Here is a 25,533-nt window from a genome sequence, read left to right as displayed (position 1 = left end):
TGCTTAAAAGATGGGCAGATGAGGTGCTCAGGAATATGGTTTAGTCGTGGACAGGCACGGTTGGACTTGATGATCTCAGAGGTCTTTTCCAACCAAACTATTCTATGATTCCATTCTCATTGCACCGTTTATCCTGCATTCAACAAATAATTTGAAGCCAATACCTTGTTTCTGTTCTCCTAATAGAAAGCTAACATTGCGGTGGCTCACCCTCCAAATCTGTCAGGGAATTTGACAGTTCCGAGTCTTAGCATCTCTAACCTCACTCAACATATTCTGCTTGCCATCTAACAGCCGGTGGGATAGGCTGACAATATGGGTAAAAAAAAAAAATCCAAGAGTCATAGAATTGTTTGGGTTGGAAGGGACCTCCAAGCCCATCCAGTCCCACCCCCTGCCATGGTCAGGGACACCTCCCACTGGCTCAGGGGCTCCAAACCCCATCCAACCCGGCCTGGAACCCCTCCAGGGATGAAGCAGCCACCACTGCTCTGGGCAACCTGGGCCAGGGCCTCCCCACCCTCACAGCAAAACATTTGAGATCTCATCTCAGCCTCCTCTCAGCTGGAAAAACCAACAATGTTATGGGTATGAAAAACCACTGTGCAATTTTAATCACCTTTTAATTACATACTTAAAACTTCCAACAGCCTCCCAAACCACTGGGATACCTGCCTACCAATTTCAAAAGGAATTAGAAGCCTTCTGAGCAGCACATTTTACCTGTGCATGACAGACGACCCCTATCTTGCCAGTGCCAGTGATGGAAACTACTTAAGGAATTACCCCTATCATTTTGCTGCTTCTCAAATGCGTCACTCTGCCTTCACTCTGTCAGCTAATATCTATCAAGCTGATCTAATTTAATTTCCTCAAACCATTCAATTGCACCCAAAGATTTTTGGGAAACCTTGATTTTGATTCACAAATTACTGAAGGAATTCTGCAAAAAGCCACACAAACACTGTACCCACAGGGCTTTTTACCTTGATTTTAGGGGTAAAATCAGCAGCCTGATCTGCTAAGGAACTCTAATCTGCTCCACAGTGAGGAGGAGTATTTTCTACACCATCAGGTACTTCTATAAACCACGGAGGACAGAACACGTCCGTCAGCTGTCATAGAGAAGTACTCTTCACCTTAGATTTCAGGCTGAAGAAACTGGCTTCACAAAATTCCACTACCATAAACATTCACAGCCAATGGATAAAAACCAACACCCAAAGCCCAGAACAAACATTTTCCTTAGCAGCAAATGCTCTTTGAAAAAAGCAGAGGTATCTTTTGTGATAAATCACTCAATACCAGACTGAAAGTCCACCCTAAAAGTCACTAAGTAGGAAAATGAAGGCAAGGGGCTGAGTGCAGGCTACATCTTGTAGGAGGGGAAATAAAGAAGAAGACGGATTATTTATTAAAATAAGTGATGACATTCACAAAGATGAATGCCGTTGCTTTCTGGAAGCCAACTGAAGTGAGATATACAAAGTTGAGTTTAAAAATAAATATTACAGAGTGACATGGTAACACCACAAACCATATGGGAACCGACACACATCCCTGCACCCTCACTAAGTGGTGAGCTAACATCAGCTGGAATCAAAGTCGTTAAGTGGTCTTAGTTTACTTATTATTTTGGCTAAAACATATGCATGGAAACTTTTATTTTAGAAACAAAATAACCGAAGGAATGAGAATGAAGGGTGGTTATTTCAGTCGAGTGTGTGCGCACAGAAAATGGAGAAGTATTTCGATCCAGATGGCCCTCAGACTCTGACTCAGAACCAGGACTTACTCAGAGGATGTGCTTGCACTGGTTGGCAAAATGTAAATGCTAGGGATATTACTGGATAATTTAAAACTACTACTATAATCCCATATAGCTACAAATAGGCTCAACTTTTTGTTTTCCCCGATAACCATCTTTCTCCTCTTCACCTCACTGCTAATTTTACTCCTATTTTTTTTTACCTTTTCTGAGTGGGTACCATGAAAGCAACAGCACAAATCCATATGGATCCTCCAGGCTGCTTGTTGTTTCTGCGCCTCTGACAAATTTCTCAGTTACGTCTCTTCCTACTTTTGAATGGAGCGGAGCGAGTTTTTTTCCTCTAACCACAACATTTTGATGATTTCTGTTACAGCCTGTCATTTCCTCCGCTATTTAGTTTCAACACCTAAAATGCATCTTTCTAGTTTAAACTAAAGCCTCAAAGATAGTAAATAACGTTTATTACGTGTTAGGTTTGTAGAATTATTTTTAAGAGGCCCTATTCTTTAACAAGCGCCGAGTCCTTCACATTCATACTAGCTGTTTGGTAGCAGTTGTTTCCTTGTTCATAATTCCAAGTTGCATTTGAAGGCGCCTACTTGAGCGCCTGCCTCTTGCTTGTGCTGCTACAGAGGAAAGAGAGGCCAGGACAAAGTCAGGAGAAGGGAGAACTCATCCTTATCCAAGAAGAAAGCTGCCAAGAAGGAATTCACATTAATTTGGAGGAAGTCACCCAATTTTCCTATCTTTCAGGAAGCTCAGCAAGTATTGATTGTGGTCAATCACAAATTCCTTTAGTTTAGTCGTTTGCCAAGAAGCTGTTTTTGACTATTCCATACGATCAACATAAGCAGAGGAGAAGTATCTTTGAAAAGGCCAAAATTCCGTCACTATACTACACACAAATAAGCATTTTTTACATCACTGTGTGTTAAGGTATAACATAGAAACCAGGGAGAATGGGAATGAAGTCACAAATAAAAAACAGCTCCTCCAAAAAAATCTCTATAAGAAATAACAATTCTACCATTGCCTGTCCTCCTCAAATTTGTAACGTTCTAGACAGTTGTTACACCTAAAATCAGCTGAACCTATTATAAAAATAGCTCTCCGGGAAAACTAGTAAAGGACTGGACAATAAATAGCGTGGAATTGGAGAATAACAAGAGAACAAATGCCGTTGAAATAAGTAACATCACAGTGAAAGCTAATGGAAATTTATTCTCCTGATGCTGTTTTCATTTAGTACACAGGATTAAAAAAATAAGCAGAGTCATTATGAAAAGATACTGAAAAATACTTTGGTAAATTAAGATATGTCAGCAAATGAGCATTTTTTCAGTTCATGATAATTCAAACATTTGTTTCAATATTATACATTGTTATATCATCAGCAGTGTTAAGGGAACTAGGAATAATAAATGAATTGACATTATTACCAAAAATGTATATATGCTTTAAAAAATCACATTCACTGATCATCATTTAAACTGCAAGAACAAGAGAGGTGTATTTATTCTGCAGCAGCAGACGATAATACTTGTCATGTATTTGACAGGATGAATTAAAAAAAACTACAATATTTTATGCAAAAAGTAAAAACCATGTCAGAAATCTAAGATCTGAAAGCTTATGCTAAATACACTTCAAATAAAACAGCATCGAGCTTTTTGGACTTTTTAAAAACACCCGGTAAAATCTCTCAGCATCTGTGTTTTCAACTCGGGAAGAAGTAAAAAGTATCCGTCCACCTCCAGCTACAAGAGAAAAGCGAATTTCCAAAGTTAGCGCAATGCGGTGGACATTTTGCACCAAGACAAAAAGAAAATGAACTGGGATCCTGCAGATGCTTTGGCAGAAGTCTCTGGAGGAGACCTAGCAAGAGACCATCTGAGCCACATCTGGATCCAACCGATTCGGGGATTTTTGCTTTTAAGAATTCAAAAAATCATCGGTTTCGGAAAGAAAGAGAAAGGACATTGCCTGAGGGTGCATGCAAAATTGTCGCTATTAAATGGTAGTAAATATAGTGCTTTGTTTCATTCAGTCTTGTGCCAAAGCAAGTTTATTAGAACACAAGACGCGCAAATTCTATCATGAGGCCTCTGCCTGAAAACGTTATTGTCGAGAGTATTTTCTTTAAGATGCGACAAGTAACAAGAAGAGCTCGACAGAAAAAAAAAGGACTATTTTCCCCCAACTTGTTTCTGAAGCTGCGGCAAGTGCCTAAATTTAATCCTTCCAAATTATAAAACATTAAGTTAAAAAAATACATATACCAAAAGCTGACTGTCACACCTCCCCCCGCAGTCTTCCTAGGAATTCCAAATCAGCTGGTAGCCTTCACTTCTCATACCTCCTTACTAAAAAAGCACCAGGGAATTGCTGACAGGGTTCAGCATTGTGCAGAATATTAAATATCTTTTTTGCAATACTCTGGTGACTCTTGAGCCTGTCTCTTACAGCACCATATGTACAGCTGTGTTGGAAAGAGGAAGCTATTAAATATATTAAAAAGTAGAAATATTACCAATAGACACTTCATCAAATAACTGGATCTCATTCATCCCCAAACAAAGCAAGAAATGTTAAGGTTACATCAACATAAGAAAATAACTCTGGATTTAATAATGCCACAAGCCTGTTGAACATATTTGAAAGTAAAAATATTGCTCTATAAAACAGATTAGTGTTTCTGAAACAATGAATGTAGCTTTCAGCCATCAGAATGCTTTGGTAATAAAGACACGGGACTTGGTTTTGAAAGGTACGAGGTATCTCGGTTCCCACACCACAGTCACAGTTAGAAGGTCTTTAGGTCCATATATATTACCCTTAGCTTATTGCCAACACAAGGCTAGGAATATCTTATATCAAAAAGGATTTAATGAAAAAAGAGAATAAGAAAGAGTGTTTTGCTTGAGATCCCATTTGCAAATATTCTTGAAAGCCTGCCCTTTTCTCACATTCGCGTACAAATATTGCATCCACGTTTCCAACGGATGCTTGAAGGAGACAGCAAGAGCACACCGACGCTCCACGAAGTGGACAACCATGATAACTTCTCATAAACACCTAAACGCTTAAGGAATATGAATTATTTTTTTCAAAAGGGCATTTTCTAGGTTTCTAAGCAAAAAGAGGCATCAACAGGAAAAGTAGACTTCCAGTGGCTCCTCTCTCATAAGAATTTAAATCAGCATTAAGCAAGTAAGTGCTGCCTAAAGTCCCGCTACCCGCACTTTTACACTTATACAAGACTGCTAAAAGTACGGCTGTTCTTTAAATAAGATTTGCAATCTTAAACGCTCAAGTAACTTCTGAAAACAGGACTTAGGCTGTTTGTAAAACTCTCCCGCAGGCCCCCATCTGGGCAGTGCTGCTCGCAGTAAGAACGCAGCTTTCTCGGGGAGCCTTGGGAACCTCAGCGTTGGTGTAGGGAAGCATCAACGCGCGTTTACGCAGCGCAAGGTCCTCTCTCTCACTTCAGAGGAAGAAATGAAAAAATAAAGACAACTTAGGAAGCCCTGCTAAGCACAACTTTGCATAAAAATGCTGAAAAGACCTGAATCTTTAACTATCAGGCTTCAGCAATTCCCCCACTTACATGCTTTTGCAATAATTTTGTAAAACTCCAATACTACTCTTAGTAAAATTGGTGCAAAGGAGTATAACTCCTCCAAGGGAAACCAGATTTTGCTACTTATAGTAATACATGAATAACACACATATTTTCCTCCAGTTTATGAATGCATTTCCACCTGGTTTTACAAAGTTTTTACAGTTAGTACCACTGCTGCTTCATTCATTCAGCTCCTTCTGTAGAGCAGCTAAGTGTTTAAACTAAGGCAGTTGCCTACTGATTTGTGAAATAATTACAAGTGATGATTAAAGAATATTTTAAATGCTCCTCTAAAGAGCACTGAAACTTCTTGAATCCAGTGTAAATACAAATTAAAACCCTAAGGCTACAGGTTGTACCATGTATTGCATCAGGATAACTGGTTTGTCCTTAGAAAGATAAGCAATTAATAAGTACATTTCAGACCATGAACCCAGAAGAGATCCTGTACGGGGACATTCTTTCCTGTTACATGGTTCATGAGCATACTGGTTTGTGAAAAAAAATAATTTATCCCAAAAAAATCCCACTAAGGCAAAGACAGCTTCAACTTTGGTGCTCTTTCAACCTCATCCAAGAAGCAGGGAGAGGTTTCGAGATGGTTTCTGCAGAAAGAGCCATCTGACCCACAAGACCTGGCTGGTGTGTTGCTGTCCTGATTTCCACCTCCAAGTGCCTGCTCAGGCTCCTCGGGAGGTCAATGCCTCCCCAGCACAGTTCAGGGACAAAAAACCACAGCAGCTTCTGCATCACTTTGATGCAAGGTCCAGCACCTCACCATAGACCCACCATCACTAACAGAGAATTACCAGACTTTAACAGTCGAGATTTGGGTACAGGAGCCCTTCCACTCTACGGAAGAGACACTGGAGGAGGAAAGGCCCCTCGGACAAGAACTTCTTAACCACTGCAGAAAGATTGTCAGTGCTCCTATGTCACTGCCTACATGTAGCTAGCTTGTTCTTGGGACTAAGTCTGTGGGACAAGTAGAGCTAAAACAAACACAAATCATGTAGTCAGGCATGAATTATAGCTAAACCAAACACAGATCACGTACCCACAGGCATTCCTTCAGTACACCTACACCTACAGTTTATTCCTATACACTTTGGAGGATAAATTATACCAGTACCACACACCTTCATGCAACCATGTTCTAACTAGAAATTGTAAACAATTTTACTGATTTAGTTGAAGAACCCAGAGAATTAGACATGATTGCGGCTCAGCCTAATAAACTGCTGTGATGCTTATATTCTTTTTCTTTTTTTTTTCCTGGCAATGGCAATTTTACTTGATAAAGGTTTATGTAGGCAATGATAGAGGCTACTACAACAGCAGAAATTTCTCTTCAGTCTTCTCTGTCGAGAACTGCTGTACAGAGCGGAATACAGGATCACAGCCTAAGACTAATCAGGATCAGACAACTGTGCTGCTGCTTTAAGCCTTCATTACGTCACAGCGCATTAAATATTTTATATTCATGTTTTGGTGGCCAATGACCTTGGTTGCTGCAACTGAAGGAAAACATTTTTAAAGAGAACAACACCAGGCTTCGAGAAGGTCTGAGTCTCAGGCGTGGTTCAGACTGTGGCAGGGGTTGCATGGGGATATGGCCCTGAGCAGAACCGGGGAAAATCTTCACAAAAACAGACTGTAATGAGTTCACGTTGCTCACAAGAACTTGTCACAAAATATTAATGCTATTGACAGTCCTTCCCTGCGCAGGGCGACCACCGTGATTACAGTAAACTTCTCTCTGGAAGACTTCAGGCTGCAATGACAGAACTGTGTATGTTAGAGGCTTTGAACATACCATAGGATCATAGAATGGTTTGGGTTGGAAGGGACCTCAAAGCCCATACAGTTCCAAACCCCTGCCACGGTCAGGGACACCTCCCACTTGATCACGTTGTTCAAAGCCCCATCCAACCTGGCCTGGAACACCTCCAGGGATGGGGCAGACACAACTTCTCTGGGCAACCTGGGCCAGGGCCTCTCCACCCTCACAGGATCTTCCTAAAATCTCATCTCAATCTCCACTCTCAGCTTAAAACCACTGCTCTCATCCTAATCCTGCACTCCCTGATGAAGAGCCCCTCCCCAGCTTTCCTGGAGCCCCTTTCCCTACTGGAAGCTGCTCTAAGGTCTCCTTGCAGCCTTCTCCAGGCTGAACAACCCCAACTCTTTTAACTTGTCCTCATATGGGAGGTGCTCCAGCCCTTGGATCTTCTTTGCAGCCTCTTCTGTACTCACTCTCATAGATCCACGTCCTACCTACACTGGACATCCATAACTTCTCTGAGCAACCAGTACCAGTGCCTCCCATCCTCACAGGAAAGCATTTCTTCCTTCTAATTTCCTTTCAAAGCACATTGATAATAAGGTCACTTTTTGACCCCCAACAAGTGCTAAGCATACAAGGAACACAAATCACAATGAATAAAACCAACAACCACCACTTACTCTGTTTTCCTCCTTTCCTTGTCCTCAAATATATCATTCAGGCTTATCGCCACCTGTCCCAGAAACTTGTCCAGCCCCACCAGCGACCTGTGCATGACAATCAGGTACAGGATGTATTTTTCTGGATTCTCCTGCATGAGTAATCCAGGGAGCTCAAAGGAGGCCTCCTCCTTCCAGACTGGATCCAGGGTCTTCTCAGCCACAGAGGTGGAGTACTTCTCCTTGCCCAGCTGGATGATGGTGTAGGCATCATTGCTGCCATTTTTACCTTTCGGCTTCAGACCTTTAGCTTGAAGGACTGTCACTTGTACATGAGTTGGGAACCACTTCTGGGTTTGCTCTGCCAGCATCATCTTTGGAGACTAAGACAGCAACAACAAATCGCAAGCTCTGTGAAGCCTTCCAGCTCCTGTCCAAGGGCCGTGAGGTCGGGGTCACCTGCCAGGAGCTCAGCGTGGTCCTTCTGCCACCTCCAGCACCATCTTTGGAGACTGCAACAGCAATTACAAGATTGGTGAAGCCTTCCAGCTCCTGCTTAAGATGCAGATGCACCTGACAGGGGCTCAGCGTGGTCCTTCTCTGAGGTCCATCATCATCTTTGGAGGTTGCAACAGCAATTACAAGCTCTGTGATGCCTTCCAGCTCCTGCCTAAGAGCAGTGAGGTCCTTCTCTCAGTGCCAGCATCACCTCTGGAGATTGCAGCAGCAACTACAGGCTCTGTGACACCTTCCAGCTCCTGCCTAAGAGCAGTGACTGCGGGGGCACTGCCAGGGACTCAGTGAGGTCCTTCTCCTGGCTCCACCATCACCTCTGGAGATTGCAGGAGCGATTGCAAGCTCTGTGAAGCCTTCAGCTCCTGCCTAAGAACAGTGACGGCGGGGGCACTGCCAGGGGGTTCAGTGAGGTCCTTCTCCCAGCTCCAGCATCATCTTTGGAGACTGCAACAGCAATGACAGGGTCTGTGACACCTTCCAGCTCCTGTCTAAGGGCAGTGAGATCCTTCTCCGAGCTCCAGCATCACCTTTGGAGATTGCAGCAGCAACTACAGGCCCTGTGACACCTTCCAGCTGCTGCCAGAGGGCAGTGAGGTGGGAGCACTTCTAGAGGCTCAGTGTGGTCCTTCTCCTAGCTCCAGCATCACCTCTGGAGACTGCAGCAGCAATTGCAAGCCCTGTGAAGCCTTCCAGCTCCTGCCTGAGGGCAGTGAGGTGAGGGTACTTCCAGAGGCTCAGCGTGGTTCTTCTCCCAGCTCTTCGAGCATCACCTTTGGAGACCGCAGCAGCACTTGCAAGCCCTGTGACACCTTCCAGCTCCTGCCTGAGAGCAGCGAGGTGGAGGCACTGCCAGAGGCTCAGTGAAGTCCTTCTCCCAGCTCCAGCATCACCTCTGGAGATTGCAGCAGCGCTTTGCAAGCTCTGTGAAGCCCCCCAGCTCCCGCCTAAGGTCAGCGAGGTCCTTCTCCCGGCTCCAGCATCCCCTCCGGAGACTGCAGCAGCAACCCCAGGCTCTGTGGCACCTCCCAGCTCCCGCCTAGGGGCAGCGAGCTCCTTCTCCCGGCTCCCGCATCCCCTCCGGCTCCCCGCGCGGCTTTGCAGCTCTCGCCTAGGGCAGCGCGGCGGGGGCGCCGCCGGGGGCTGAGCGCGGATCCCCCCGCATCCCCGGGGCTCTCGCTGCCCGGGCAGGGCCGCTCGGAGCTCGGGCTGGGGGGGAGGACCGGGCAGGGCCGCTCGGAGCTCGGGGGGGGGGAACCGGGCAGCGCTGCCCTCCGCCGCCTCCCGCCCCGCTCAGCCTCTCGCCGGCTCCGCCGCTTCCGCCTTCCCCATGGCTGACGGCGGTCAGAGGGCAGAGGGCAGGGTTCGCTCCCTCCCTCGCGTCCCTTCCGTTCCCTGCCCTTCCCTACCGTGCTTTTCCGTTCCTTCCTGTTGCCTCCCGCTCCTTCCCGGGCCCTCCCGTTCCCTCCCGTGTCTCGCTGCCCCGAGCATCACCAAAAACCGACACCATCACCACCCCCCACACACACACCCAGTGGTGCCCCAGGGCAGGGAGAGCTTTATTTGTTTAGGATTCTGCATCATCGTTCGACAAAATGTGCCATTAAAATGACAAACAGCCTAAAAACGACCGTGACTGATTGGCTCTTATCTCGAGATGTGACAAAGGAACCGCTGAGGTGGCTCCAAACACCCATCCAGTGGTGCCCCAGCACAGGGAGAGGTTCGTTTGTTTGGGATTTTCCATCATAGTTGGGCAAAATACACCATTAAAATGAAAAGCAGCCTAAAAGGGACCATGACTGATTTGGTTTTACCTCCAGAGGTAACAAAGGAACCACTGAGGTGGCTCCAAACGCGCATCCAGTGCTGCCCCAAAGCAGGGAGAGGTTCATTTGTTTGGGATTCTGGATCATGGTTGGACAAAATATGCCATTAAGATTAAGAACTGCCTAAAAAGGACCATGAGTGATTCGTTTTTATCTCTAGAGGTGACAAAAGAACCACTGAGGTGGCTCCAAACACCCATCCAGTGGTGCCCCAACGCAGGGAGAGGTTCATTTGTTTGGGATTTTCCATCATGGTTGGACAAAATACACCATTAAAATGAAAAGCAGCCTAAAAAGGACCATGACTGATTTGGTTTTACCTCCAGAGGTAACAAAGGAACCACTGAGGTGGCTCCAAACACCATAGAATCATAGAATTGCTTGGTTGGAAAAGATCTTTGAGATCATTGAGTCCAGTAATACCAGGTCAGAACTAAATCAGATCCCTATGCACCTTGTCTACCCATGTAGATGAAGACTCCACCACCTACCTCCCTGGTCAGCCTCTGCCAGTGTCCGAGAACCCTTTCAGTGGAGAAGTTTTTCCTGATGTCTAGTCTGAACCTCTAATTTGACTACAGGAACTTTTTTTGTGACCTTTCAATACTTAAAAGGGGCTTTTAAGAAAGATGACGAAAAACTTTTTAGCAGGGCCTGTAGCAACAGGACAAGGGGCAGTGGTTTTCAACTAAAATAGGAGAAGTTTAGTCTAGATGGTAGGAAGAAATTTTTTACGCTTAGGGTAGTAAAACACCCGGAGAGGTGGGAGACATCCCATCCCTGGAAACATTCAGTTGGGTTGGATGGGGTTACGACCAACCTCATCTAGTTGAAGATGTCCCTGCGCACTGCAGGGGGCTTGTACTAGAAGACCCTCATGGTCTATTCCAATCCAAACCGATGCTATGATTTTTGTTGTTATTATCATTATTTAATTATATATATTAGAGGTTTGGGCTGACCACGGAGCCAGCCAGAGTATTGCTGCTCCAGAGCAAGCTCTCAGTCTTCCCATCCTAATGGGAGCAGCCTTGGGAATGTATTTATTTTCCAGCCCTTTCACCTGCTCTGGCAATCCTGTATTTAAACCAGAAGGTGAAAATAATTGTCAGAGGTTTTGAGGACATGCAATTTTGTTGGTGGTACACCTGTAGGCTACATGCAGACTTGTAAGTAAAGTCACAGGTATTAACTTTGTTCCTACAAAAGAAAAAGAAACCCACACACAGTCTCCAAGCTGCTTATCCCATCCCACAAGCTGTAACAATCAGCTGCCAAGTCAGATAATACTTCATCCACCACCCCTCACTCATGAGTCCTTGGCTCACAGGGTCAGTGTGCAACAAAAAAGGTTGGGAGACCACCTCGTACGACTGAGACCTACAGGAAATTAAAAAGTTATAGCTGAAGGCCATTAGGGAGAGTAAAGTATGATGCTGCCCACAGCGCTTAATGCTGAGCGAGTTATTGTCCTGGGCGAGAAAAGGTTGGGAATCCCCAATCTACACACTGTCATTAGTCTGAGTCACAGCTCTCGTTATCTCTGTACACAATTTAAACTGCTTAAGTGACCCTTAAGTATTGGCTGGGAGTGATATTTGTCTGCGTGCTGTGATATTTAACACAGTGCTGTAACTTCGTTCCTCTTCCGATTTGTATCTGATTTTTGTTGATGTCGGAAAATACACGGGCCACTTGGAAATGGAAGCTTCAGGATGGGTCTTGGAATCACATTTGATGTGTGAAGAGTGGCTGAAGTCACTTGGTCTGTTCAGCCTGGAGAAAAAGAGACTGAGAGGAGACCTCATCATGGTCTACAGCTTCCTCACGAGGGGAAGAGGAGGAGCAGGTGCTGAGCTCTTCTCTCTGGCAACCAAGGATAGGACCCGAGGGAACTGCAGGAAGATGTGCCGAGGAGGGTTAGGTTGGACGTTAGGAGAAGGTTCCTCACCCAGAAGGTGGCGGAGCAGTGGAACAGCTCCCCAGGGAGCTGACAACATTCAAGAAATATTTGGAGAGTGCCCTCAGACCCACGGTGTGAATGTCAGGGTTGTCGTGTGTAGGGACAGGAGCTGGACTCGATCCTTGTGGGTCCTTTCTAACCTTCACCATTCCCTTGCCTGAAGATTGCTTCCTCGCCTCTCCAGCTGCAAGTGTCCCACATCCTCAGCTATTGTTCCCAAATGTTCTGCAACGAGTTGTCAGCTAAGCTCCTAGGGTGAACTGCTGTGCTTGAGGAAAAAGCAGCAGTAATTCAGGCTGGAAGAGCCAGGAAGGTTTATGGTGACATTATTCTGCAGGAGAATTAGGCCATGGGGGAAAGCCACAGGGTTCTTGTTGGAAAGCAAGGAGACATATGTACATCGCATTATTTCTTAAATTGATTTTACCACATACAAATTCTGTTTTAATAGAATATTCTTCATTGCAGTAAATTGAAACCAAGCACAATGCACTCGTCAAACCAAAACAAGAAATGAATTTTAGGTAGGCAGAATATACGTATTTAACCAGAAATTTAAGTTAAAATTTATGTCTTGCGTGCTGTGTCTTGGGAAAAGTTTTATGTGTTTTTATAACAAGGCAGGATTTTTGCTTTTTTCTTGTCTTTTATGGGTATTCTATAATTCCTTATTATTGTCCCTTTCTAAATGGGGTCTGACTGGAACACATCTGTGCAGCTGAACAGGGGAGGAGTTTTTGTACCTCTACATACAGTTTATCAATACAGTACCCAATCTGCCTTTCCTGCTTTGAAAAATAAGCAGATTATTAATCCTCTCCTCCTGCACAGTCTGACATACGAGGAGAGTGGAACCGTTCTCCTGCCTCTCCTCTCTGCCTGGCTGGTGGAGCGGGCGTTGGGGAGATGCCCTCTCAACTCCCCCACCCTGTGCTTGAAGTGAATTCCGCTCGAAGGTGCAGCAGATATATTTTATTCCCTTTTATACCCCTCCAGGGTCAAGTTGCAATCCGGCCTTTTGATTTCATTCTCTTTGGAATAGGGACATTCTTGTCTTCTTGAATGTAACGTGCGATATAAATGACAAAACATCTCAGAGAAAGAATGATATCTCCAGCAACACAGGGTCCCCTGGCACTATGGTAGAGCATTAATCCAGAAATGACTCAGATTCTTGCTTGCTAAACCACCGCAGCAGCGGCTGCACGCGCTGTAGATTTTGCTCATCGCTCTCCATGATTCAGTGAATATTATATTAGAAAATCCATTTTGTTTTCTCGGCCCCATTTTGGTTATGAGACTGCGCCGTTCCTTTGCTTTTCCTCCCTATGTTGAGACCAGGCACTGTGGACACAGGACAAACAGTGCAGGAGTGTAAGTGGTCATTAATATTAAATACTTTGCCTTAGCAGTACAGTGGGAATGCTAATGAGGATGACTAATCTTTGAAAAACCATTTTTTTCTGCCTGAATTTGAAGTGGGCACTAACCAAACAACAGTTCACATGGGGAAGGATACCGTGAAGCTGACAGAAGTGATGGACAAATTCTGTTTTCACTGTCTCTTCGCTGATTAGAATAAGCAGACAAAAATAGATACCAGAGAAGGAAAGTCTAGGGACTCTGAAAGAAATAATTAAAACTCAAATGTCCCCTGGGTAAAGGGTGGAATTTTTCTTAGATTGGATTTTGGCAAGATCTGTAATTCATGCTTTCACTGTGAAAAGGACTCGCAGCTTTTTATGTATCAAGGTCACCATATTCCTTCTCCTAGCTAGCTCACGCCATCACAGTGCTCCTTCATCCCAGAAGTTTATTTATTTTCTTTTGAGTGATTTATTTAGGAAGCAATAGCCATGTGTAGTAAGAACATACCAGAAGGGAGGGACATTATCTACGCGGGGAGGGGGTGTTGGAGCAGCCACAGATAGAGCAAATCAGAACTGCAGCAAGTTTTCCAAGGCCAGTTGTTCCATCTTTGATGGCTTTTTCTTCAGCAGCAAGATTTCTGGGCTTGCGTTTCTCAGCTGTCTCCAACCCTACACAGGTAGTAGGAGGACAGGGAAAAAGGACAAGGCAGGGAATGATACAGGAGCTACCGTTCTTAGAAGGGAATCCTTTTTATCACAATATAGCGCTCAAGGAAGCTGCTTTTGAGTGCAAGCTCCAAACAACATTTTGAGCTCAACATCCTCTAAAAGAAACAAAACCAAAGACTGGAAAACTCATGATAGAACATCCTTAGAGTGAGCAGACTTGGACAGGAAACGTGATACAGTGATGAGAGAGAGTGTTTACAAAATGATTGTTTATCACAGAACAGTGGATATCTATGGCGTGTTTAATACGGAACCATAATCCTCATGTGTACCATCTATCTCTATTACACGTTCTTCCAGGCATTTCTGGCTCATGAGATCTACGTTGTTTTTTAAAGAGGGAATTCTAAGAATTAGGGTGGATTTTTGTCAGTCTTAGTAATTTGAAATACCCTCTCAATTCTCCCTCCTGAGCCAACGGTACATCTGATTAAACACCAGCCGTGATATTCTGGCTGCCCTTGCAAAAGAACACGCAAGGAAATCTTTTCTCCTGCGCTGCTGAGACTGTTCCATCTTCTGCTTCTCATTTCCAGTTGTGCGCTTGCTAAAGGGGATCAGAGCAGTTGTGCTTACAGTGGGAATCTGTAGCAGATAATTTGATAATTTAATTTCTCCCTGAGTTCTGTTTATGAAGCAGGAAGCATTTTGTTATTTTTTGATGAAGATACTAGCTCTTCTTTGAAATTATTTGCTGAACAGTTCTTTGTTGGCAGATCTTGGGTGATGCATTTGTTTTGAATGTTGAGAGGCACAAGCTGGTTTTGCCTAGATGCGTAACGAGCTTCTGCTTTCTGCATCACTGACTCTTAACTTTCAGTAGCTGTTGCAACTGCCCAGATTGCACATTTTCTGAGGGAACTATGCAAATTATGAGACCAAACATTGTTGGCTGTTAACTTTATCTTAGCTGTTGCTATTTTTTCAATTAGTGACTTCTTCAGGAATTCACTGGAATTAATCAGTTGCAGAAGTCAAATAGCTGGGCTCCAACCCACCGCCGTGGGTTGGAAAGGTTTTCTGAAGCTACTGTTTCTCCCTGCTCTCTTGATTTGAGAAGAATTTGTTAAGTGGAAGTATTTTGATGCAAATATTAAAAGCTAGATGAATATTCATCACATTTCTGTCTTGAACTGAAATTTTGCATCCCCCGAGCATTCCTGGTTTTCTGATTCTGGGTGAGTTAAACACTGTCCTGCTCTGCGTGCTCTCTTTTATCTTTCATATTCACTCTTATGCAGTGTCTCCTCAGAAGCATCATCTCAGCCTTCTGCTCTTTTTTGCCTCAAAACTAGGGCTGAATCCTACAGCCCTACACAAACCTCACCAGTACCGAGCTTGCAGGTGCTGCCACTGTCATCATTTCTGTGCCCTTCTTCTCTCTAGCTGGGTATGAGTTTATACTCCACTCTGCTTAGGATAAAATTGAGGTCTCCCCTGTCTCGTTCTTTGCTGGCTTTCTTGCATTATGGCAGTAAACAGGATCATACAACGAATAGCAGAGGAAACATATCTCTGAAGAGGAGATTGTGGGCTTGAAATCAGGAAAATGGCCATGGAATTGTCTGTTGTTTTGATAGAAAGCCAGTATTTTTCAACCAGAAACCTGGAGTCACAGATACAGGAGAGTTTTGTTCAATATCAGACTGCAAATAAACACCAGGTACCACAAAGAGTGTTGTAAGCATCATCTTTTTTGTTCATTTTTAGCTGAACTTGTTTCACAGTCTTTCAACACTGTCATCTAATGTGAAGTTCAAAGAGGCTTAAATGCTGTAAAACAGTCATCAAACGCTATAATTAAACTTGCCAGTCAAGCAGATTTGTCCAAAACTGTCTGTGTCTCAAGATGTTAGTCAGGTGTCTGGGTTAGCTTTCAGTTCAGTCATTTAAAGACACGAAAACTCCTAGTTCTCAGCAGCTTTGACGCAAATCATAAGCGGGCAAATCAGTTTGCTCTACCGTAAAAGCATCCCCATCATGCAAACTCCTTGAGCACTTCTAATCTGGAATACCTGTGGGATACCTTAGGCACACTGGAAAGTCGTAGCCCTGCCTTAGACCTGGTAGGATTCAGACTGTCTTCAGCAATACCTCCACAGGGGGCCGGACCAGTCACACGCAACATTCCTAACAGTAACTGGTAAGGGCTGGATTCAGATTTGCTCTTGGCTCTCCTAAAACTCCCCAAACTGGGGTTCAAACTACATCAGAAGTGGCAATTGCCTATATGAAGTCTGTTTTCAGACTTAAGTATGCACATTCTTTTCTTGTTTTCAGTACATGTCCCACGCTTGAAGGTCGCCAACCACTTTTATGTTTTGGAAATGGACAGAAATGATATAAGGAGAGTCAAGGACGGTTTTGCCATCTCTACAGAGAATAATCTTTTTCATGCTTAACAGAACCTAAGAAGCATTAGCAATAGAAACAAACGACTTGAAAATCGTGACCTTCATTCTGGTTTCCTAATGAACTAGCTGGTAAAAAAAAAAAGAAAGAAAGAGATTTTTATCATTGTCTGAGTATGAGGTTTCTTCAGAGGTATTTTTCCTGAGTTTAAATAACTCATGCATTTACTCTCTCTTTATAGGTCTCCAAGGATCTCGGAGACCATTACCTCAGAAATTATCCAATGTTATCAACTCTCTTAAGGAGAATCTCAGCAAATACCAGAAAATTATGTCCTAAAAAACTTTCTAATAATGGAAGTTCTGAACTTCTTTACTTCTTTTTCTTCCCTAGGACTTCAGAATGCTTTACAGGACCTAGACATTTAACATCAGTAGGCTGCCATATGAGGGCAGACAAAAAGGAATTATTTGCAAGAAGATTAAATTGTTATCATTGTTAAATTATAAAGTGTTAAATTTTATCATTGCTTTGTGTACTAAGTTAGCAGCTGCCACAAGCTGGTAAAGTACCTACCAATCTTAAAGCACAGTGTGCTCCTTGGAAAGAGTGAGAGGTCCTCCTTGAAGTGTAGTTCTCTTAACTAAAACAACACATTTAAACTTCCTGCTCATTCCCAAGACTTTTTTCCCAGGCTTAGCTGCCCCTAAAATTTCTTCCCAGGGATTTTCTCCTACCAGAGGACTACCCCATGTCTCTTCTGTTGTTGAAGGGTCTAATGGGATCCACCTGCAGCACTGAGTCAGCCGAGATTAATCTGCAGTTAACTGCAGGGTCTCAACACCTCCTGCGTGTTGGTAACGGGAGAACACTTCTTCCCTGATGATACAAAAAAAAATTTAGAACAAAATAACATAACATAAAATATTTTATGAAGGAAGGAAGGAGGGTAGATGGATTTATTAGAATTAACGTTCTTCTTTCAAGTCCTGGTAAACCAAGACATGGATTTTCTAGCTCGTCCTTCCCCCCCCTCCACCACTGCAGAGCTGGTATAAAGCCCTAAACAATATTTGGGGAGGGTTTTTGTTTCTCTTTCTGAGTTGGTGAATAATTTGGATTTTATATCATCTTTGCCTCCTAGCAATATAAATTTCAATTTGGCTTCAGCAAGGTCTTGATATAAATATGTGATTAGAGAAAGAATCTAAATTAAATTGCTGTAGTTAAGTTTTATGTGCGTTAAATGTTTGTACTCCAAGCACTCTTCTCCAGTGTTACTTACAACCCTCTTTTCTTTGAAGCGTGGTTTATTCTTAGAAAACTCAAGCTGCTCCTAAAATTTTGCTCCCAGTAAGAGACAAATTAGATACAAAACAACTTACTGAGAGGAGAGAGCTTGCAGAGCTCATGCAAGTGGACATAGAGTGCTGCTTTACAGTCTTCTGTGCCTTATTTTTTGTAAGAATTATCTAATACTAACTCATATAATTGATAGAATTTCACATTTCCAAAATATCTCTAGCACATCCTCCCGACACCAAAGCTGGAAGGATCGTGAGGGCTATGGGAATACTGCAAATTTATTTTGGCACTGCCTAGTGCTTCAAGCATCCTGGAAATCAGCTCTGGATATGTTCTCATAGTCTGGATGTAAATTAGCCATATGTGCATTAGTGGCATTATTTACAGATTGAATTGTGCAACTATACTTAGGGCCTTCGATAAATTATTTCTATATTGGGTCCAATTTTTGCTGTCATTTACAGTAATATAAATCTAAGATCACTCCACTGAAGTCAGTGGGGTAATTACTTTGATTGCTCTCCAGTGTGACAGAGAGCAGAATTTAGCCTCTGATTATTACTTGCAGCTCTGAAGCCCTTTCCCCTACACTGGAAGGAGTCTATGGAGTCTCTTCTGTCACTTTGTCCACTATCGCTTCAGGACTGTGCTCAGAAAATGTACCTCTGCGTGAAAGCAAAGCCACGCAGTCAGATTGAGTTCTTTTTGGAGCCTGAATAAATAAAAATGAAAACAGTTAGCTGGTGTTACAATCTCTTACTGGATATGCAGTTTTGCTCTTCATGCTCCTTTGTCTTTGCTTCTAACAGAGGAATTGCTGTGGAAGTTTGCCACCGGGGCTGTCTCTGGTTGAGCCTCAAAAAAGTCAATACCAACAATGAATGGACCTACGTTAGCAAAAGTGATTTATTTTCTTTCTTTGGTCATTACCTTAGGGTTTTCACTGACTTTTCATGGCTTAAACCAATGGTGCTCCCTCTTTATCCATTGATGTTTGACTAACTGTGAAAAAGCAGCAAAAGCTCTCTGCAGCAGCTCTTTTGAAACTCCCATCTGCTGGAAAAATATGATGGAGAATACCACCCCTCAACAGAAAAACAGAAACTATGCTAACATATCAGCCATTGTTCTCTAGAAACGCTATCACCGATGCTTAGCTAAATACGATTGTCCATGTAAGAACACAGACGTCTTATCATCCAGCAACATATGATGTTGGGCATACCAGTGTTGGATGCAACTCCGTAGCTGTGGTTGAAAAGCTCATGTAAGAGGAACACACTGGGATACTGGTTATATCTTTTCAACTTAGCATTTCTAATGAGAAGAAGATGTCTGAATGTATTTTATGTAAGTCATAATCATTTGAAAAAATGCATTAGCAGGCACAGGTCTCTTAAGTGATTTTAAATCATCTCCATATTTTGTTTTCCTTCAGCTTCTCCTTTGTTTCTTTGCTGCTGCTCAATCTCATTCTTTCTTTCTCCCATACTACTGCAACAACATGTCCACTTTCATTTACAGGGATAGAAAAGGCTTTATAATTAGACACTCCACTTTGGCAATCAGATGTTCTAGCTAATTAATGTTATCACAGGGGAAGATGTAGACCTTAGGAAGAAATTCTTCATGGTGAGGGTGGTGAGGCCCTGGCCCAGGTTGCCCAGAGCAGTGGTGGCTGCCCCATCCCTGGAGGGGTTCAAGGCCGGTTTGGGTGGGGCTCTGATCAGCCTGATCCAGTGGGAGGTGTTCCTCCTCGTGGCCGGGGGGTTGGAACTTGATGGGCTATTTAAGAACCCTTTCAACCCAAATCAATCTACGATTCTGTGACCCTCTGTAGTGTCCTGCCTGGGTCCTTCCATCCCTATTGACAATATCATGAGATCACAGAAGTTTTTAAGTAAGGTGTTAGTAATTGCACCATTGCTGCATTTGAACGGCATGACCTTGGACATTAGGAAAAAAATTCTTCACAGAAATGGTCCTCAAGCACTGGCAGAGGCTGTTCAGGGAGGTGGTGGAGTCACCATCCCTGGAGGGGTTTGAAAAGCGGGTAGATGAGGTGCTTGGGGACATGAGGTTAGAGTTGATGATCTCTAAGGTCTTTTCCAACGTAATGATTCTATGTTTCTATGATAGACTCATGCTGGTTTTGCCAACCAGTTTGACCGAATGAGGTTGACCTGCCCCAGCACAGCCTTGCCAATAGGGGTCATCATGATTAACAGATTTGCCCTGGCCAGAATGGCTCACCTGGCAATCCTGCACACCCAGCCCTGTTCAAACGGCCGCCCAGCCTTGACTGAAAACCTTCTGGGCTGAAGATCCCAGGATCCTTTCGTAGAAAATTTCCTGATGACTAATTAACCTCACTCTTAATCCTGCCTGCTTTATCCAGAATCAGAATTTGACCGTTTTCAGCTTGATTCATTTTTATATGCTAAATTACACAGCCTTGACAAATCTTCTCCACGTGTAGGTATTAATATATCACAACCAAGTCTCTTAACCTTTCTTTCGATAAAGTAAACAGATTAGGCTATGTACATCAATCCCTACAAGGCAGATATTCCAGAGCTTGGAAACCATTCTTTTCTGATCTATTTTCAATTTTCCGTGGCTTCTTTGAAGTGTGAACACCAAGACTAGTCATGATATTCCAGTAGTTTTCCCACCAGCTCACACACAGCTGTACTTCTTGTGCCAGCATCCCTGGCCCAGTAATTCTGCTGCTAGCTTAGGTTTAGGAAATTCAATCTCGGGTATTAAAACACTTGCTATATATTTTCCCTGTATAATTGGAAAGCAGTGAGAGATCAAGCAAAGGATCAAATCCGGGGGGGGAAAAAAGTTTCCAGTTCTCAAGTTAATTGTCCTGAAAAGTTTGGAGAAGCTTACTGGAGAGATACGCTCCCATTGAGCAACCGAGTGCTGACTGTGAGTCTGTTTATGCTTTGGACACATCTGTATGGCAGCAGCATAAAGAGCGTGGCATGCTGTTTAATATCTGTCAGGCTTCTTTTTTAAACCACTTAATAAGCATGTATGTAAATTCTACGCAATAAAAAAGTTCTAACAACTAGAACAAGAATAAGCTTTTATGTGGTGGCTCCCATCCTTAATCCCAGCTTCTACATGCCAGTTCCTCCCCCTGCTTTCACAGCCCCGTTACTTGACAGGTGCCAGAAGGTTTCAGAATTTTCTTGCGGCTTCACCATGGGAACTGCCATTTCACCAGGAATGAATTTGACCCGCTGAGCAATAAAGCTGAGGCAGAACACTTCGGCTGTAGCCAGAACGGGGGAATTGCTTGTCTTTCTGTTGGCATGTTCTCCTCTGGCAATTTTTTTTTTACCCAAGGAGAGCCTCCCTCTAACTTCACCTTGAGAATGAAACAGGGCTTTGAAAGTGTCGTTTTCCCAGCAACAGCTGCTGCTTTTAGCATGCAACAGTCTTTAAATCCATAGAAGGCTGGTTTATATGGACGGGGAAGCATTAAATGCTAGGAAATGAGGGTCTTTAGGTAACTATTCCAGATCTGCTGTATCTGCAGTTACTGCAATTGGTGGTGTAGGTGGTGTTCTTTTACTGGCTTTTAATGAGACACATTTATTACTGCCTTGCGATAAACCAAAGTAAAGCCATAAAAGTGACTTTCATTGAACATTTGTTTGAGTCCTGCCTGGGTCTTATAAAGCTTCATTTGTTCAAGACTTTGGTTTTTGTTTTACATGCCTGCCACCTTTTTGGTAACAGCTGTTATCTCCTTCGATAGTTACATAAAAGAAGCTTACCTTCCGCAATACAACAGAAATGTGTTTCATGACTCGAGTGAGATCACGTTCTACATCCTTCATAGGCTGCTAAATCACTTGAGTAACCCAACTGTTCCATGAGACTGCACAGAACGTGGGTTAGAAACTGCTGATGTTTATTTGTGGGAGGTGTCCCTGCCCATGGCAGGGGGTTGGAACTGGATGATCTTTACGGTCCCTTCCAACCCAAACCATTCTATGATTCTATGATTCTATGATTCTATGATTCTATGATTCTATGATTTCTTATAATTTTACGTAATTTAAAACAGTAACTCTGCAGGTTGATAATAGAACTGGAATTTTAAGAAGAACAGCATCTAATCCAGCAGTCCTGGTTCACAGAAGTGAAGTCCTAATGATTTAAGAGAGACATCCTCAATAGACCTGAACCTTCGGCCGTAGCATGGCGATAAAAACAAATATGTTTTTTTAGGTCCAGCAACGAATCGAAATTATTTAAGGCTTATGCATTTTCTTCATCTACTGGACTCGTTCTTATTTCACTGAATATGAGTTCCAGTACTGCAGCTAAACCACAATTCTTCAAGAAATGCTCTTAACGATTCACCTCCGTAAGTTAATACCTATTAAAACCTAAAAATGAATTAGATTTGGAATTTCCTGGATCCTTGTGTTTGTCATGCAAATTTTCAGTGCTGTTCTTTTTATGATAATATGAAATAAAGTAGTTTCTTATAGTAACATTGTAAATCATTTGCTTTCTATTACACGCAGCTGGTTTTGTTGCAGTAGTGATTTTGTATGGGTGCGCACTGCAGTGCATATTAAAGGCAATGAGACGTTCTTTTTTCAGGGCTCACATGCAATTGATGTTTGTGCAAATATAACCAGATAATGACAAAACGGTAATTTATTATAATACATTAGCGAGGTTGGTTTTTTCTCTCCCAAAATGCACCTTCTCATAAGCTGCCTTTCCTCCCCCCCCAAAGCAAATCCTTATTTTTGCTGTTTACAGAAATGCCTCCCCACCCTTGCAGATGCAGATTACAGTTTTTCAGCTCGCTAGAGATCCAGAATCAAAATCGAAACCAGCTGGTGTTTTTAGGCGAGTGTCTTACTTTAGATTACTCAAAGAACACGAGAGGAACGGTAAGAATTAAATAAACCACAAATTATTTTGGGGACTGTCTGGTTTATATTAGAAGTAAACTTTTCACTGCTGGCTGTTGTTTCAAAACTATTGCCTCTATTTTTGATATTCATCCTTGGGATCTAACACAAACTATGTCTTACTAGTTTAATCCATTGTTAGGCCATGTTTAAATATCTTTTATTATAGTCATGTGCTATAGAATAGTTCTCACTGGAGTTTGCTGGCTCGAAGCCAAAGGGTAGGACTGCTTCGAGTGGCACAGCACAGTATTAAAGGAATCTTTTTCCCTTTGGTGTTGGTGCTTACCAATTTCACACCTTGAAAAGCGCCTAACTACGTCAAAATGTGAGGTATCTACTTTGAGAGCAGGGACTAGAAAAATATCATAATGCAAAGTGAGAGCAAAGGAAACATTTCCCCTGTATCAAGAGTTTATTCCGTTTTGTGAAGAATTAGCAGTTTATGTAATTCCGTGCTATAGAGCCTATGATTTATATACAAATATTTTTTAAGCTTCTGTTTTCAAAATTAATTTGTTTTTTAATATGCTGCAGCAGAACCACTTGCAGGACTACAGTGACCACGCTTTACCTCAGAGTTAACGTTAAATTAGGTCATTTGGATTTAGAAGAGGGCCATGAAGAGGATCCAAGGGCTGGAGCACTTCTGCTGTGAGGCCAGGCAGAGAGGGTTGGGGTTCTTCAGCCTGGAGAGGAGAAGGCTCAGGGAAGAACTTGTGGCAGCCTTCCAGTGCTGAAAGAGGCTCCAGGAAAGCTGGGGAGAGGCTTTTAACAAGGGCCTGGAGTGACAGGATGAGGGGGAATGGCTTTAAATTGGAAGAGGAAAGATTTAGATTAGATGTTAAGAAGAAATTCTTCACACTGAGGGTGAGGAGGCCCTGGCCCAGGGTGCCCAGAGCAGTGGTGGCTGCCCCATCCCTGGAGGGGTTCCACGCCAGGTTGGATGGGGCTTGGAACCACCTGATCCAGTGGGAGGTGTCCCTGCCCATGGCAGGGGGTTGAAACTGGATGAGCTTTAAGGTTCCTGCCAACCCGAACCATTCTATGACTCTATGATTTCTATTTAGTAAGAATTTTTTCCTCCTCTGAAATGATAGTTGAATGAAGGTTGTATCATCTCCACTTCAGCTTCTGACAAGATTCAAACACTACCAATAAAGTGAATAAAGAATGATAATAGTGCTTAATAACATGGATGTTCTGTTCTGCAAGCATTTTGTCAGGAGCAGATTCCTTCCCCGATACATTTCAAACTGTTTCCAGGTATGGACTAGATTCCATTGGGATGATCAGGGATTAAGACAAAAGAATTGCTACCATTACTTCATCACTGTGGTTTGTACTGGCACCTTCGTTCTGGTGTATTATGACATTCAGTCCTGTTGTTTCTATTATTCACGCCAAAAACATGCCCAGAGAGGAAGGAAAGAGACTGTTAGGAGCAGTTAACCTCTGCAACTCCCAAAGAGAGCGCTAACATTCAATATATGCCAAATGCAGGCCCATTAGGTTGAATAACGAGTAAGTGTATCTGAGACTTTGTACGAGACAAGATGAAAACAGATTGGGCAGGCTATTGTATCACACTTTATTACCTAGTGAAATGTAATCTGATCCATTTGTAGGACGAGGAACCAGAGATGCTTGTTGCAGAATTCAATTGTTCCAGAAAGATATAAGCACCCCAGTGTTGTTATTTTTATATCGATTTTTATGAAACACGTGTAGTTACATTTTTACAAGGCAGTAGTATCTCTTAACGATGGTAGCACGACAGGCAGTGCAAATGTTAGGGGGATAAGTACATTCTTCTGTCAAATGAGAGACGGCAAGAATATGGAGTTTAACTTTAGCCTTGTAGAAATAAAACCAGAACCAGAAATTCAACTATAGACAAGTTGCAGTTGGTTTGGTTCCTGGAGAGGTGATGCTGTGTCCCAGTTCCAGGGTGAGGATGTTTGATAAAGTGCATCTACAGAGAATCGCTAAGGTTGGAAAAGACCTCAAAGATCATCCATTCCAACTGTCAGCCCAGCTCACTGTGCCTACTAAATCATGAAGTCATGAAGTGCCATGGCTACACGTTTTTTGAACACCTACAGGGATGGGGACTCCAGCACTGCCCTGGACAGCCTCTGCCAATGCTTCACCATGCTTTTAGTGAAGAAAAACTCTTTCAGTTTTTCCTAATATCCAATCTAAACCTCCCCTGGCAAAACTTCAGGCCATTTCCTCTCGTCCTATCACTTGTTACTTCTTAGAATCATAGAATCGTAGAATCATAGAATCATAGAATGGTTTGAGTTGGAAAGGACCTTAAAGATTTAGGTTAGACATTAGGAAGAAATTCTTCATGATGAGGGTGGGGAGGCCCTGGCCCAGGGTGCCCAGAGCAGTGGTGGCTGCTCCATCCCTGGAGGGGTTCGAGGCCAGAGATCTTTAAAGATTTATCATGGTGGAGTAGATCGGGGCACAAGAGCCTGAAAGCCATGTTATAGAAGCGTGTAGTTGTAATGAAGAGCCTTACCTGGAGTAAAGTAGTGGTGTGTGAGTTTGCTAGCGAAATATGTAAATTAAATAAATGTTGGCAACCAGCAAATCTGTCCTATTTTTTTGTAACTTTTTATTTAGAAGAAAATGTCAGTCTCTGTACACAAGAGTTGGTTTACTTGCCATGTC

The 25,533-nt window shown here is 43.1% G+C and overlaps 2 protein-coding genes across 2 annotated transcripts in view; both read right to left on the bottom strand.

Moving 5' to 3' along the window:
- Nucleotides 1-9,546, bottom strand: part of RAB11FIP2 (RAB11 family interacting protein 2) — a 31,758-nt gene extending 22,212 nt beyond the window's left edge. The window contains exon 1 of the mRNA XM_009570563.2: nt 7,860-9,546. Coding sequence (XP_009568858.1) covers nt 7,860-8,212 — 353 coding nt within the window. The 5' untranslated portion in view covers nt 8,213-9,546. The remainder of the gene's footprint in view (nt 1-7,859) is intronic.
- The window catches only part of FAM204A (family with sequence similarity 204 member A), a 197,617-nt gene that overhangs the window by 23,341 nt on the left and 148,743 nt on the right, over nt 1-25,533 (bottom strand). The gene's annotated exons all lie outside the window — the stretch shown is intronic.

Source organism: Cuculus canorus, chromosome 7, assembly GCF_017976375.1.
Source record: "Cuculus canorus isolate bCucCan1 chromosome 7, bCucCan1.pri, whole genome shotgun sequence".
NCBI classification, from domain to species: domain Eukaryota; kingdom Metazoa; phylum Chordata; class Aves; order Cuculiformes; family Cuculidae; genus Cuculus; species Cuculus canorus.
The sequence above is the reverse complement of the archived record's forward strand: the minus strand, read 5'-3'. Positions and strand labels throughout refer to the sequence as shown.